This window comes from Gymnodraco acuticeps, unplaced genomic scaffold (assembly GCF_902827175.1).
Source record: "Gymnodraco acuticeps unplaced genomic scaffold, fGymAcu1.1, whole genome shotgun sequence".
In the NCBI taxonomy this organism is placed as follows: domain Eukaryota; kingdom Metazoa; phylum Chordata; class Actinopteri; order Perciformes; family Bathydraconidae; genus Gymnodraco; species Gymnodraco acuticeps.
Window position 1 is genome coordinate 2,645,224 of NW_022990459.1, and position 15,256 is coordinate 2,660,479.

Genomic DNA, 15,256 nt, shown 5'->3' on the forward strand with positions numbered 1-15,256 from the left:
CTATTATGTCCTTTTTAGTACTTTAAGTAAAGGATCTAAAACCCTCTTTACCAGTGTCTACAAATAAAAACCTTGTGGTTTCTGCATGGTGCTAGATGCTCATTATGTACGTATGCGGCGGTTTTGAACATGAGGATTTTGCTCACGGTTGATATCCCTCAGTCTGTGTTTTGGCTACGTTGATTTGGGAATATGTGCTGTGCTTTTCTGTGTGTTTAGGCTCTCTTTGAAGGGGTTTTCCCCTGTTGTAGAGGTGACTAAAGAGAGAATTATAGTCATCACACACACACACACACACACACACACACACACACACACAACTCACAGGTATTGTTTCCTTTATCAGGCCACATACAGACACACCTCCTTTTGACATCCTCATTGTGTCCACTGTATCACAGAAACAACCTCTAGTACCCTGATACTACATTATGCAATTTAAGACTTATTTCTACCTTTCACACAAGCTATGCATACTCGGAAACACCTTGCGTTAATTATTGAAATAAAGATTGTATGGTTTTAAATTGTGATATGTGGGACGATTGGAAATGTTCTTAATTGTAATATGTTTGCAGGCAGTTGACAAGTGTTCTAAAACATGACATTATGTTTGTTTCCTGTGTTTGATTCTCACGTCACTGGGGAAGGACTGAGGGTCATTTAGTAATAAAGTTGTCAGATATGACTGATGGTGAGTTTTTCTGTTGCTTCATATCTGACTCATGGAGTCTGTAGATGGGAGTACACCTCATTATCATTCATTAGTGGTGTTTTGTTTGTTAGCTTTCTTTGGCTACATTTCATTTGTCTTTTTGTGGCTTCTCAGGAGTTGAACCATGTCGTTAAACAACTTCTAACAAGGCTGTTTTTATGGATGAAAGTTGCTGTTGTAAGACTTTGGAAAATGGCTTTAGGAGTGCCTGTAGTGGGGCAGTTTTGTAACACAACATTCATCTTAGTCATTCAGGAACTTTTAAAGTATTGAGCCATCTCCACAGACGTGTGTGTACATGAATGTGTCCGTGTCCACCTGGCCGTACTGTTCTGCTCTTCATTAGGTTGGTTCATTAACGCATTTTTACAATTGATAGCTCAGAAACAAATCCCAATTTGTTTGATTTTAGAACTATTGTTTTTTATCTTGCATGTTGCATAACTCCTTTAAGTCATTCATCTTAGTTCAAGTCCAAATCTTTGTTGTGTTCAGCCTCTTAAATGTGACGATTTTCCATGTGATTGTTTTGGACTGTTTCTCAGAAAAACCAAGCTTCTCTAAGAACATGTGTCTGTATTTTGGCACTTTAGATTCTTAATACTGAAATATGGATCTGAACAAAGTTAAGATCTAATAAACACAAGTTAAAGCCCTAAATGTATGACCTGTACATGCTGGTGTTGTGCCTTCAGCAATAAAACAAACACACACACGCACACACACACACACACACACACACACACACATATTTCTTCCTCCAAGGTCAGAGTCATGAAGTTTCATAATCTCAACCCACACATGCTTATTGCTTACACATACACGTACAAACACCGCTGGGCCTGTTGCTCAATTCTTTTGTGATAACATACAGTGGGGCAAAAAAGTATTTAGTCAGCCACCAATTGTGCAAGTTCTCCCACTTAAAAAGATGAGAGAGGCCTGTAATTTTCATCCTAGGTACACTTCAACTATGAGAGACAGAATGGGGGGAAATAATCCAGAAAATCACTGTCTGATTTTTAAAGAATTGTATTGGCAAATGATGGTGGAAAATAAGTATTTGGTCAATAACAAAAGTTCATCTCAATACTTTGTTCTATACCCTTTGTTGGCAATGACAGAGGTCAAACGTTTTCTGTAAGTTTTCACAAGGTTTTCACACACTGTTGCTGGTATGTTGGCCCATTCCTCCATGCAGATCTCCTCTAGAGCAGTGATGTTTTTGGGGCTGTCGCTGGGCAACACAGACTTTCAACTCCCTCCAAAGATTTTCTATGGGGTTGAGATCTGGAGACTGGCTAGGCCACTCCAGGACCTTGAAATGCTTCTTACGAAGCCACTCCTTCGTTGCCCGGGCGGTGTGTTTGGGATCATTGTCATGCTGAAAGACCCAGCCACGTTTCATCTTCAATGCCCTTGCTGATGGAAGGAGGTTGTCACTCAAAATCTCACGATACATGGCCCCATTCATTCTTTCCTTTACACGGATCAGTCGTCCTGGTCCCTTTGCAGAAAAACAGCCCCAAAGCATGATGTTTCCACCCCCATGTTTCACAGTAGGTATGGTGTTCTTTGGATGCAACTCAGCATTCTTTCTCTCCAAACACGTCTAGTTGAGTTTTTACCAAAAAGTTCTATTTTGGTTTCATCTGACCATATGACATTCTCCCAATCCTCTTCTGGATCATCTAAATGCTCTCCAGCAAACTTCAGACGGGCCTGGACATGTACTGGCTTAAGCAGGGGGCACGTCTTGCACTGCAGGATTTGAGTCCCTGGCGGCGTAGTGTGTTACTGATGGTAGCCTTTGTTACTTTGGTCCCAGCTCTCTGCAGGTCATTGACTAGGTCCCCCCGTGTGGTTCTGGGATTTTTGCTAACCGTCTCTTCTTGTGATCATTTTGACCCCACGGGGTGAGATCTTGCGTGGAGCCCCAGATCGAGGGAGATTATCAGTGGTCTTGTATGTCTTCCATTTTCTAATAATTGCTCCCACAGTTGATTTCTTCACACCAAGCTGCTTACCTATTGCAGATTCAATCTTCCCAGCCTGGTGCAGGTCTACAATTTTGTTTCTGGTGTCCTTTGACAGCTCTTTGGTATTGGCCATAGTGGAGTTTGGAGTGTGACTGTTTGAGGTTGTGGACAGGTGTCTTTTTATACTGATAACGAGTTCAAACAGGTGCCATTAATACAGTTAACGAGTGGAGGACAGAGGAGGCTCTTAAAGAAGAAGTTACAGGTCTGTGAGAGCCAGAAATCTTGTTTGTTTGTAGGTGACCAAATACTTATTTTACCGAGGAATTTACCAATTCATTCATTACAAATCCTACAATGTGATTTCCTGGATTCTTTCCCCCCATTCTGTCTCTCATAGTTGAAGTGTACCTAGGATGAAAATTACAGGCCTCATCTTTTTAAGTGGGAGAACTTGCACAATTGGTGGCTGAATAAATACTTTTTTGCCCCACTGTATGTGTTCAAAGACTTGTGTTTTTCAACCTTGTGCAATCTTTGCCTTCAACATATCATCTGAAACATGTACTCTGTGTGCGGATGACAAATATGTGTCTGGCTACATTTTTCAGTTCAATGGGAACATTTCTCAGCAGGCTTCATTGTGAGTTTACCATGAACATAATTTGATTTATTTTTAATGTTATATCTCCAAAGCAACCAAAATAGCTGCTTGACTTGTAGCTAGAGTTTAAACAGCTAAAGTCTAAACATGTTTGAATATTACCAAAGCTTGAAAAACATCTCTTTCCCTTCTCTTGTCTTTTCTACCAAACCTATTTCTTCATCTTCCTTCTCTTCTCCTGGCTCCTACCATCCTCATTTTTTTTGCTTATTTCTTCTCCTTCCTCCTCACATACAGTAGTTCTCATTTTCCCTCCTTTTTGTTACTGTTGCCAAAGTTCATGGAGGAGGACCACCCAGCCTCCTTGTAGTCACTTTGCAGATCATTGAACCATCACTGTTTGTCCTGTACTCCACCGTGCATGTCTCCATGTTGTACTCACTGAGAGACATACAGAAAGTACCTCAGGGTGATGTAATGGGTCCACTCTGGTTCACATCGTTGTGTGGAGCCTGTCTTCATGTCCCTCTGCGGGTCAGCTAGTTTAGTCTGCAGGTTTCACTTCTCTGTTTGTAAAGGCAATTGCATAAATTACCTCTTTTTCTGTTCTTCGAAAGAAACAATAGTATAATTAGTAGTGCGGTAATTAAGTACCATTTAGAGGTATTTCAACTTGAGTGTTTCGATTTGATGCTACCACTTCCATTCCACAACATTTTAGATAAGCACATTCAGATAATACAGAATAAAGTCCCCCAATGAATAATGGATACCATGGTTGAACACTTTTGTTTTGATTCCTTGAGGGAATTTCTCAAGCAATCCGGGAATGATATTATTCCTGCTATTTACTTGAATCATTATGTAATTTTAACTATATTGCAGTATTTTAGATGTATTTGATGTCTTAAGTTGAGTATGTTGTATTGTAGGAGGAGCCTGTGATTATACCATCATTGCCAGAGGTAGCTGTTGTGCATATGACAATAACACTTTTGGCATCTTGATGAATGTACATGTACATATTATTTTAAGTGGTCTTACTGCCGTTGCATTTTGAAAACATTTTAAAATAATTATACAAAGCTTGAATACAAAAACCCTGGTATCTGTTAGAAAACTTGAGGCCCGGCCTAGAGGTTACCCAGATGTAAATGATTGGTGGTTATAATAAGAGATGAGAAAGCTGTGTTTACTGAATAGCTTACATAGTGGTTGGCACTCTCATAAGATCTATAAAAGGCTTTAACAAGGCTGCTCTGCATCTACTGTATGAGCGTCCATTAACTCGGGAATGTCCTCTCAAGAAGAAGAGTGTTTCTGTCCATTAGCTGAGGGTTGTCTGTTATACGGGAGGAAAGGTGTGAGCACTTCCACTTGTACATTTATGGGGCGGTTTGCTTGCACAGTGTGTGTGTGTGTGTGTGTGTACCCATTAGTGCAGGAATGCTGGGAGGAAAGGTGTGTCCGATCTCAACTTCCCCCCGCGGACTCAACAGGAAGTAGCATAGAGAGGGAGGTGGGGTGGGGGTGAGGAGGATAGGAGATTGGACACAAGTCAGATTTAGTGGAATAAGGGATGAGTTTAAGGGTGGAAAAACAAAGAAAAGGGATTCAATATGGATTCGAAACAGAGATGGTTTAAGTCGTTAGGTTTAAGGATTGTATGTTTATGGCTCTTTAATCTAACCGAAATAGTTTTTGTTATTTTACAGTAAAAGTCAGTAAATTGTTGAAATGAAGTTCTTAGAAAACTAAAATGTTTTAGAATAATGAAACGCCAAATTAAAGTGCAAATCAGCTAATAATGTGCTATTTCATGTATATTGGAAATACAGTGTTAAATAATTCATAATTATATATCGTACCTGAAAGGATTCATTAATTCAGTTAATATATTTCACTATTTTCCGAAAATGAATTGAGTTAACTGAGAGAATAAGTTTCTGAATAATCTATAAAGACCTGTTGAAGAAATCAAGTATGTGTATTTTCTGTATAATTGACAACAAATAACTTTTTTTAGTTAAGTATCAGACTAAATAAATGAAACTTAACGAAAGATTTGGAGAGAATAAGTATAACATAACCTGTGAAACCCGGATAGAGGAAGTATGTAAACACAAAGACAGAAATATAATGTCTTTCTATCTCTTTGTAATGTAGGTAAGATAAAGTTATCAAAGCCTAACCACTGTGTTTAGTCTACCCCCAACACACAGACCTCTGTGCCGGGTCTATTTAGCTGAGCTAGGCGTGTTTTGTCTGCACACACACATTCACATGGTGATGCCATCTATTTACGGACGGTGGATGCAGAACAGCGTGACAGTGTTTAACACAGGCAGGAATGCTGCAGGTGTGTGGAGAAAAGTTTGGAGAAAGAAAAAGCAATTGTATGTCTCACACACATTCAGACTGAACTTTACCCACCTGGGTTATTCTTGAAACGGCAGCAATGACACAGCGAGGTCATTATAAAAGTCTTTCTTCGGGTCGGTTTTCTTTTTGCTTTGTTTTTTTGTCTCGTCACTTCCCCCCCCCCCCCCCCCCCCCCCCAGTGTTTCCTGGTGCAAAGGCAACGTCTGTTCTGCTTTTTAATGGACATCTGCTTAATGCAACAAGTGCAGCATGGGGACATGGAATCGTATTATTCTTTTAAATATTGAATGCAAAATGTAGTACCGTCAGTATTGGACTTTAGGAGAAACATATCTTCAATCATAACAGGATTAACTTCTGACAAACAGAAGTTTTTGGACGATTACAATTCCCAAAATAAGTTATTCTCCACTTCTTTGTCATCAGCATTCAGGGTTAGAAACCATTAGAAAGCGTATGTACCTGGAAAGGAACCAGTAACATGGGTGTTTATTAGGAAATAAAAAGCCCAGCTCCTGTCTTGTCCCTCTGTCTTCCTTCTCGCCTCTTCAGTGTTGATCTTCCAGCTTCAGTGGGAGGATCCGCTGTGCTGTTAAATCAATCCATGACCTCATGGTGTTGTAGCACTTTGTTTGGATTAAGCTGCTCTTAGCCTCCCAGTTCCTAGTAACCTTCTCTCCCCTGAACTGGACACACTTGGTATGCACACTCCTGAGGGCTAAAATTATATTTGTGAGCCAGTAACATCACTGGGTCAGTATTAGAAGCTCTGAGATAACGGGGAGAGTTAAAGTGTTTACATTCCTAACTTGATTTCTGAGGAGACGTGTCAAGTGGGAGGATTTTGCTCAATTTACAACTAGCACTTATTCCTGTTATTTCACAATACTTTTACCAAATACAAATAAGCCATATTCAAACAAATAGTTGGATGAGTGACCTCCCCCCTGCGGACTAAACAGGTTTAACGTGCTTCCATGTAGGTTGGAAGTCACTTCATCTAGGAGATGTTCAGGTTTAGCTGCTTACCTTGTGCACACACTTTAACACGAGAGGAAGGATTCATTCACATCAGGTTTCTATTTATTCGTCTTTAATTATTTGTTTCTTTCCCGCTCTGTCTCTGGGCTAGGTAAGGTGACAGATAATCACCTTGTCACTTCCTGTCAATGATAAGCTTTGACTCAGCAGGTGATTAACATGAATGTGGGAAATCCCCTCAGTAGAAACTTGACATCACCTTTTTAAAAAGGAGTTTTCCCAGATCAACCAAGGAATCTGATCCCCTCAGATTCAGGGTGTTAGGTGTGTCTTAGTGTGCATGTGGTCGAGCAGATTTGTTGCGGTCCAATACCCTCGTCCTTTAATCCGGATGAGTCAGGTTGGCCCATGCACACACCGAGGAATTAGCCTTATGCAACAATACAGGCTTTAAATGACTTACATTCTTGAGTTCTTAATAAATGTGTCTGCACCACATTTGTTTACCTCCATCATTTAATAGATGATATTCTTTTATTTTATTCCAAATCAGAAGAGACTACATTCTGTAATTAAAACTGACCTTACTTGCTATATTTTAAACTCTTTTTGGTGTTGAGATTCCCAAGTAAAGCCTTATATTAAGGATACATTCTGCAGTAATAATTCATCACATCTAAGGCTGATTTAAAAGTATATTTTCAATAAAGATGTCGTAAAACATGTCCATTCAAATGTCCTAGGGCCCAAGATAACTTCAGTTATTTATACATTTTCAGAAATGTGATTTTTATGTCAATCAGCGTCTACTAGCCTACCTAAATAAAGTTGTGCGCTTCTTTAGACAACTTTCAAAACTTGTTACGTATTTAAGGATGCTGAATGCAGCCTTATGATCCTATTAGAATCTTCTCATGTCATTTAATATAAACAGGAATATAAAGACTGTATTTTTCTTTGAATCTAAATAAACATCCAGTTCTGACGGCGCACATCAACAGCTTTGCAGTCTGCATCTTCAGCAGCTCTATGGGATCATCGGTTTTTCTTTAAATCCAAACGTTTGATAAATGACTTGTTAAATGTTGCAAGTCATTCTCTTGATCCGACCCACAGACTGGCATTACATTGTAAGAAGCCCTCTAGCTGCAGTACTGTGTGTTTGCACTTTGCACACGCTGCATTGGCACCTTGTCTTTCCCTTGAGCAGTGTGTGTTTTCCATATAAGGGTGTGTGTGCCTTCAAAGCCTCTCTGGATTGTGTTTGTGTGTGTGTGTGTAGTTTTTAATAGATGTAGAGGAGTGCTGCGCTATGCCCATGTAAGCACACACTACACTGGAGAATTAAAAGACTGCATTGGCACACACACTGTTCACTTGCACACAGAAGATGTCTTTAAAAATGTCAGTCAGTTGTTTTGAGGCTTTAAAAGCTATGAGAGGATGTCGTTTTCACCATTGACATGTTTTTTTAAATGTATCTTTTTACATATAACCAAAAGTTATGAGGACAGTTTGTAGGCTTTTATTCATTATCATTTATTGTTTTTTTTGTATTTAAATAAGTCTATATAGTGTAATAAAAATGGTTTCCAAAGAGGTTCAAGTACAATGTTACTTTATTTTGTCAAAAACTAGTTTAATTTATAATGAGACGGAGAAAAGCCTCAAACCCTTCCCAATGGGAATGCAGAAACCTGCCAGTATTTAAGGAAAACATTTAATTAGCAGTTAAAAGCCCACTTGACTATTATTTCTTTTTGTAAATATATATTTCTGCTTTTTGTCACTTTTTCCTGAAACCAAGCTCCTGCATGCGCCCAACTGCCTGAACACATTTTGACTGTCTCTTAGTCAGAGGACAGGCTCTTTACAGCTGATGGTGTAACACTCGGCTTCATCATGTGACCTGCATTATAGTTTTGCATGTGTTCCTTGGTAGTTGTAAAAGGAGGGACTGTGTGGTTGGCCTGGTGTCACTGCTCTTATTTCTGCTCTTTAAAGATGTTTTTGTCTGCACAGTACACGTGTCCTCTTTATCGAGAACTTCCTCTATCAGCTGACGCCTGTTTCTGACCCCCCCCCCCCCTCTCTGGCTGACTTCAGGCCTCACTTACAGTGAAGCCTCTTGTGTGATTTACAGTACGCACTCTTAGGTTGTTAACACGATTAGAATCCATGTGGCCGTCAAACTGAATCATATTTTCTTTCTTGCGTTGTTCAGTTTCCTGCAGGAGATGTTCATGTTTTGTTTAAAATTAGAAGTCAGCCGCACAGCATGGGACACAGATTGTGAATTGGTCATGCGCTGACCCTCCAGCAGTGAGGGATTTTTCACACTTAAAGTCAGAGATTTAGATTTTCTTTTCAGAAACACACGGTGCTAATATCTTCCTGCTGCAGTCTTTGACACGAGGTTTATTTTCCATCATTCGTATGTTGCTTTTTATTCTAATTGCACTTGTGAAGTTATCTCCTCCCTCCTTATCATATCAATGGGCTGGGTCACATGAGAAATGCTCTATTGACCCTACAGCACACATGGACTAAAGACAGCTTACTCTGCTTTCTTCCGGCGTCCTGTTATGGTTCGCCTTCCAAAGGTAAAATGATCAGATTCTCTAAAGACGGCATGTATTTGTGTTTCTTTTCTATCAACTTGTCAACTCATTTGAAAAACTAATTATATTTTGTTATACTTTCTGTAAAGTCTTATCTTGTTGCCCCTCTTCTTATCCAAAAACAGCCTGGTGTTCTCAGGTTTCCCTGCTAGCATGCAGCTCCTCCAACAAAAGAAAATGGATTTAGGAGGATATTTTTGTCATTTTACGAGTTGTAAGAAAGTGTGACACTTAAGAAATACATTCCAAAAAATGTTTTCCAACTAATGTTTGTGCAGAAGATTATACAATATAACTTGTGTAACTTACTGAGACTCTTAATTCGGATGAGAATGCACTCTGCCTGTGCACTCGTCCACGTGTGCTGCTGCTATTGTCGTTACTGTTTTGATAAACTAAGTTGACTTGTGACTAACTCATCGTGTCATGTTTCCGTTATTCTGTCAGGATGTGGAGAAGGAGCGAGAGCTGCGGACGGAGTTCAACAGGGAGGAAATCAGACAGAAGATCGAGCAGTACAACTCTCTGACCAAAGACCACCTCAAGATGACACCCGTAAGTGACACACACACACACACACACACACACACACACACACACACACACACACACACACAACAAATATGTACACGGATTATCAGCAAGGTGAATCAAAAGTAAAAGTGCTCATTGTGCAGACTCATGAAAAAATGTCATATCACTATATTATTTCTTCTAATTACAAATTCATAGATTCAACGGCATTTGAAGTTGTCGTTTGTCATTATGGAGCCAGTTAGTCATCGCAATAATAGTGTTGTTATAGATATTGTCCCTAAGGGAAAGTTTGTTTACGAAGAGTCTAAATGGAATGTCTGCCTCCCTTAAATACATAAAGGTATACATTACAACAAAAGTGACACACCTAATCTGTACTAACTTACATTAGCTGCAGCTTTTAATAAACCCGCTCAACATGTGAAACCAGATGACCATAATATTTCATCTTAAGTCTCAGTCAGTCTTTAGAAGTGTTGCTAACATTTGAATATGTAATTCAGTAAACTCTGTATCCCAGAGAAAATCCTGAAACACGTGTAAACCTACACTGCAGATGTTTTTTTATATGTAGTGTTTGTAGATACAAAAGGGAGTCTGCAGGTTTCCATGTGAAGGTGTGCTGCTGTCCCAGCTGCAGCATTCCTCAGCGTTCACATCACGGAGGTTATGCCTGCCATTGTTCTCCTCACACTGTTTCCCTTGGCAGCGTGCAACATGTCTGGAGCTGAATTCAAAGCCACAGGGCACTCTAGCAGCATGTTGAATCCAGTAAAGAATAACGCACTCTAGGCGAAGCGCAGGTTTTGTGTTGTTGGATCGCTACCAGTCAGGAAAACAACATGTGCTTGTTTTTATAGTAGGCCAGGAATACAAGTGTTGTTACATCAGAGCAAATGTTCACATGCCATCATTGTAAGGTTTGGAGCTCTTTTGATTCTTTAACATGCCTTCCTTTAGACTAGTGGAAAGAGAAACATCCAGAATACATATGTTTATATTAGTAACTTTGTCTATTTACATCTTTAGATTCCTCCTAAAATCACCAGAAGTTAGCATTAGATTATGCCTCATTTACATATTTAAACATCAAAACTATTCATACTGTATTAACATCAAGTTATTTTTAAATGAAAAACACAAGATAAAACAAATGGATCAAATATTTATCTGAAGAAAGGAACTGATGGTGTTATCGATATGTCGTCCCTACCCAACACTTTTGTTCTTATTTGACATATTTGAGGTCTTTGCCTCGTTATCGCTTTGTCTCTGATTGTGCAAGATTCTCTTTGTCACCCTTTGTAGTTGACTAGCGAGTTTGACTGTTCATACTGATCTCGTTTGTCATACACACACACACACACACACACACACACACACACACACACACAGAGATGGGGTAATAGGATTAAGATGCTCTTCCTCCGTCTGGGGCCATCTGTCTGGGTTTACTGGGTGAACTGGTTTCTTCTGCAGAGGTCGTTCAGCACGTACATCTAGATTCTTGCTATAAATAACTTTCTTTATTCTTAATTTATCCAAGGTTTTGGTTCACTTAATCTTCCTAATTTGGCGGTCGTTGTTTTTTGTCAACGATTTTATTCAATTTTATATGATCTGTTATTTCTTATTTATTCTTTCCTACATTGGAGCAACTGTAACAGAGTCCAATGATTTCCCCCCCAATGGAAAACAAATATCAATATTATTTATATATATATATATATATATATATATATATATATATATATATATATATATATATATACATACTGTATCTATATATATATATATATATATATATATATATATATATATATATATATACATACTGTATCTAAATTCCTGTTTTGAATCTGAATCCTCCACATTTGATATACCTAAAACTGCATTTCCAGGCATTTTTGCCTAAAAATATAAAAATAGTTGGTGATTATTTTTCTGTTGAATGACTAATCCAGTCATCTCTGTTTGCAGCTCTAACCATACCTCTCTCTTTTTTTCACCCAGAATCCCACTGGTGTGTATACTGGTTTCATCAAAGTGCAGATGGACCTGAGGAGGCCGGTGACTGTGCGGGGGGGCCAGAGAGGAGCCGGGGGGGCACTGGTGGGTGAGGCCTTCTATCTGCCTCGCGGAGTCACCAACACCCTCCACATCAGCTCCAATAACACCGTCAGACAGGTGGCTCACACACACACACACACACACACACACACACACACACACACACGTCAACACAACTTAATTAGGATCTGATGACATACTGGTTGAAGTCAGGGTTCAGTGCATTCTGGCAGATGTTGAGATTTTATTACATTTTCACTGAGTTTTCTTAGTCTTTCTTTGAAAAACTGAGAAAATGAACCTGCAGACACAAAGATGATAGTTTAATGAATGGCCTACAGGTGTCTGTTACTTACAAATTAAATAAGCTAACTAAAGACATATCCAAGGTGAACAGGAGATACTGCTTTTCAAACACTAAGACCATTTAATGGGCAAAGAAGAAAAAAACCATTTATAAAATAAATACACATCAATTTTTGACCGTTTTGTTCCTGTGTGTGTTCAGGTGATCGTCGCCCTGCTGAGCAAGTTCACAGTCCAAGACAACCCAGCCAAATACGCCTTATACAAACGCTACCGCAGGGAAGAGCAGGGTAAGTGTGTGTGTGTGTGTGTGTGTGTGTGTGTGTGTGTGTGTGTGTGTGTGTGTGTGTGTGTGTGTGTGTGTGTGTGTGTGTGTGTGTGTGTGTGTGTGTGTGTGTGTGTGTGTGTGTGTGTGTGTGTGTGTGTGTGTGTGTGGTGTGTGGTGTGTGTGTGTGTGTGTGTGTGTGTGTGTGTGTGTGTGTGTGTGTGTGTGTGTGTGTGTGTGTGTGTGTGTGTGTGTGTGTGTGTGTGTGTGTGTGTGTGTGTGTGTGTGTGTGTGTGTGTGTGTGTGTGTGTGTGTGTGTGTGTGTGTGTGTGTGTGTGTGTGTGTGTGTGTGTGTGTGTGTGTGTGTGTGTGTGTGTGTGTGTGTGTGTGTGTGTGTGTGTGTGTGTGTGTATCAACACCAGGAATACACACGCACACACTCTTTTGAATTAACAGCTGTTGCAGGGTTTCAAATATAATCTTGGCATCTGCAAGAGAGGAGAAAGATGGGCTTTATGATCCTTGTACTATAAAAAGTTACTTTTAATTATTACATTTGTATAAATGCTATATATGTGAATATCTTATTTGAAGTCACATTGATAGAGTTTATTTGTGTTTCTGATTGCATCTGTGCCTTGCTCTGGTTTGTTTCACCTCATTACTGGAGACATACAGTGAGGCTAATAAAAGACAGAGTCTAGACAGACGACTGACAGCAGATGTATGCAGACTTCGTATGGTCGTATTAAAAGTTCCCAGACAAAAGCTTTCATTCAACTCATTAAACCAGGCTGGTGAGGAAGGGTCCTTCAGAGTCATGATAAGATATACTCCAGTTTCTGTCTGAAAGAAAAGAGACACTGTTTGTTTAAAAGCTTTTGAGATCAGTGACCTTGAACCCTATCAGTTTGGCTCCTGTCACATTTCACATGCGATGGTCTCCTTTTTATTTGCAATATTTAAATGCGCCACCTCTATGGAGACGGCAAATTTTCTTTGCAATTTGTTATTACCCGTCAATTTAAGTGCCATTATTGGCATCATTTGATACATTAATAATATCAAATTAAGTTTTGTTATCAATAATAATAATGAGTCTTGTAAAAATAAGTTAGTGTTAAAATCACAATAACCCATGTAACATAGGCCACACATTATTGATTCAAATTTGATGAACAGTATATTGATTTATTTATTGTTTAAGAGTCAATATGCGTGAGTTTTATTGTTCATCATCATTTTTAAAAGCGATATTGTACAGTGAAAAATAATATGTAGAGGTCTTTATTAGGGCTGCACGATATTGAAAAAAACTGACATCGCGATTTCCCCCCCCCCCCCCCCTGCGGTATATATTGCGTTTTTTTTTAACCTGTTAAGCCCCAAAGTCCCGGCGGGTACTTTACTTTTTCACGACACTGTGTCTCAGGGGATCTTAATATTTAAGAACCTATTAATGTGTTATACCAGATTAACGGAAATAATCTCAGCTAACTGACGATACAAACCATTTTATACCAAAACAAAACACAAGTCTCATAAGAAGCATCTAAATGACCCCTGAGCGAAAAATGCTAATGCACTTTGGCACAGAACTCAAGATAAAAGTACCCTTATTATTACTTATCGTAGCTGCACATACAAGATATCCGATTAAAGCTGAGGTTCCACAGATTATGTAGGTATATAGTATCATCCGAACTCGGACAGGGGAAGCAAACACAGACATCACAACACGTACCTTTACGGAGCTTCTTGGGGAGATCGTCTCACCGTAGCTGTCAATCTAATCAAAAGACGTGTTCAATGGCATTAAAACGAGAAAACGCGGCTGAATCGGTTAATCCATAGGTTTTTAACGTCTCTGTATAAAAAAATTCTTTCATTTATAATCCATAATTCCATTTGTATGTAAAAATCGTAGAGCAAAAGTTAGCTGCTAATGGTAGCCACCAGAGTGGCTGCTGCTTCCGGTCTTGGATATGCGGCAGTCCTGTGATGTCTGTGTTTGCTTCCCCTGTTGCGAGATCGGATCGCTTAGATACTATACTTAAATAATCTGTGGAGTCTCAGCTTTAATCGGATATATTGTATGTGCAGTTTCGATAACTAATAAGGGTATCTTTATTTTTAATTATGTGCTAAAGTGCGTTAGCATTTTCTAAAAAAAAATGAATAAAACCGCACGTCCCTGCGGTGTGAATATCGCGCATGCGCATATCGCGGTTATTGCCATGACACGGTATATCGTTCAGCCCTAGTCTTTATCAAGGTTCAAGGTTCTTTATCAGCCCTAAAGTGTTGTTGTCCTCTTCTGGCAACATGGATCTCCCTCTCTTTCTGTTTTTGTAAATGACTGTGGTCGCCATTTTATGTGCCGCACCCATCCTTTCATCCTCTGCCATGCATGTTTATATGTACACACACACACACACACACACACGCAGCGACCACATTGGTGCCTGCATGAATGTGGCTTGCAGGACCGCACACACTGTCGTGCCTTAATTAATGTGTGTGTGTGTTTCAGTGTACGTGTGTAAGCTGGCGGATGGCGAGCAGCCGTTGTTTCTGCGTCTGGTGGCGGGACCCGACTCCGACACGCTCAGCTTCGTTCTGAGGGAACAGACCGGAGAAGTCATGGTAAAATACACCTACATCTATATTCATTGACCTTTATATGAAACTACTGTATCTCTCCTACAGCTCAATACTGAATCATTGTATCCACTCTTTCTTCTCCTCCTCATCTGTTCTGACTTCATCTCCCTCTTTTTCCATGCTCGGTATCTC

At 39.5% G+C, this 15,256-nt stretch overlaps 1 protein-coding gene across 1 annotated transcript in view; it reads left to right on the forward strand.

Annotated features, from left to right (window-relative positions):
* rassf3 (Ras association domain family member 3) overlaps positions 1–15,256 on the forward strand; it is a 66,224-nt gene that overhangs the window by 45,630 nt on the left and 5,338 nt on the right. The window contains exons 3-6 of the mRNA XM_034225838.1: positions 9,730–9,837; positions 11,833–12,006; positions 12,398–12,485; positions 14,994–15,106. Of these exons, the coding sequence (XP_034081729.1) occupies positions 9,730–9,837; positions 11,833–12,006; positions 12,398–12,485; positions 14,994–15,106 (483 nt within the window). The remainder of the gene's footprint in view (positions 1–9,729; positions 9,838–11,832; positions 12,007–12,397; positions 12,486–14,993; positions 15,107–15,256) is intronic.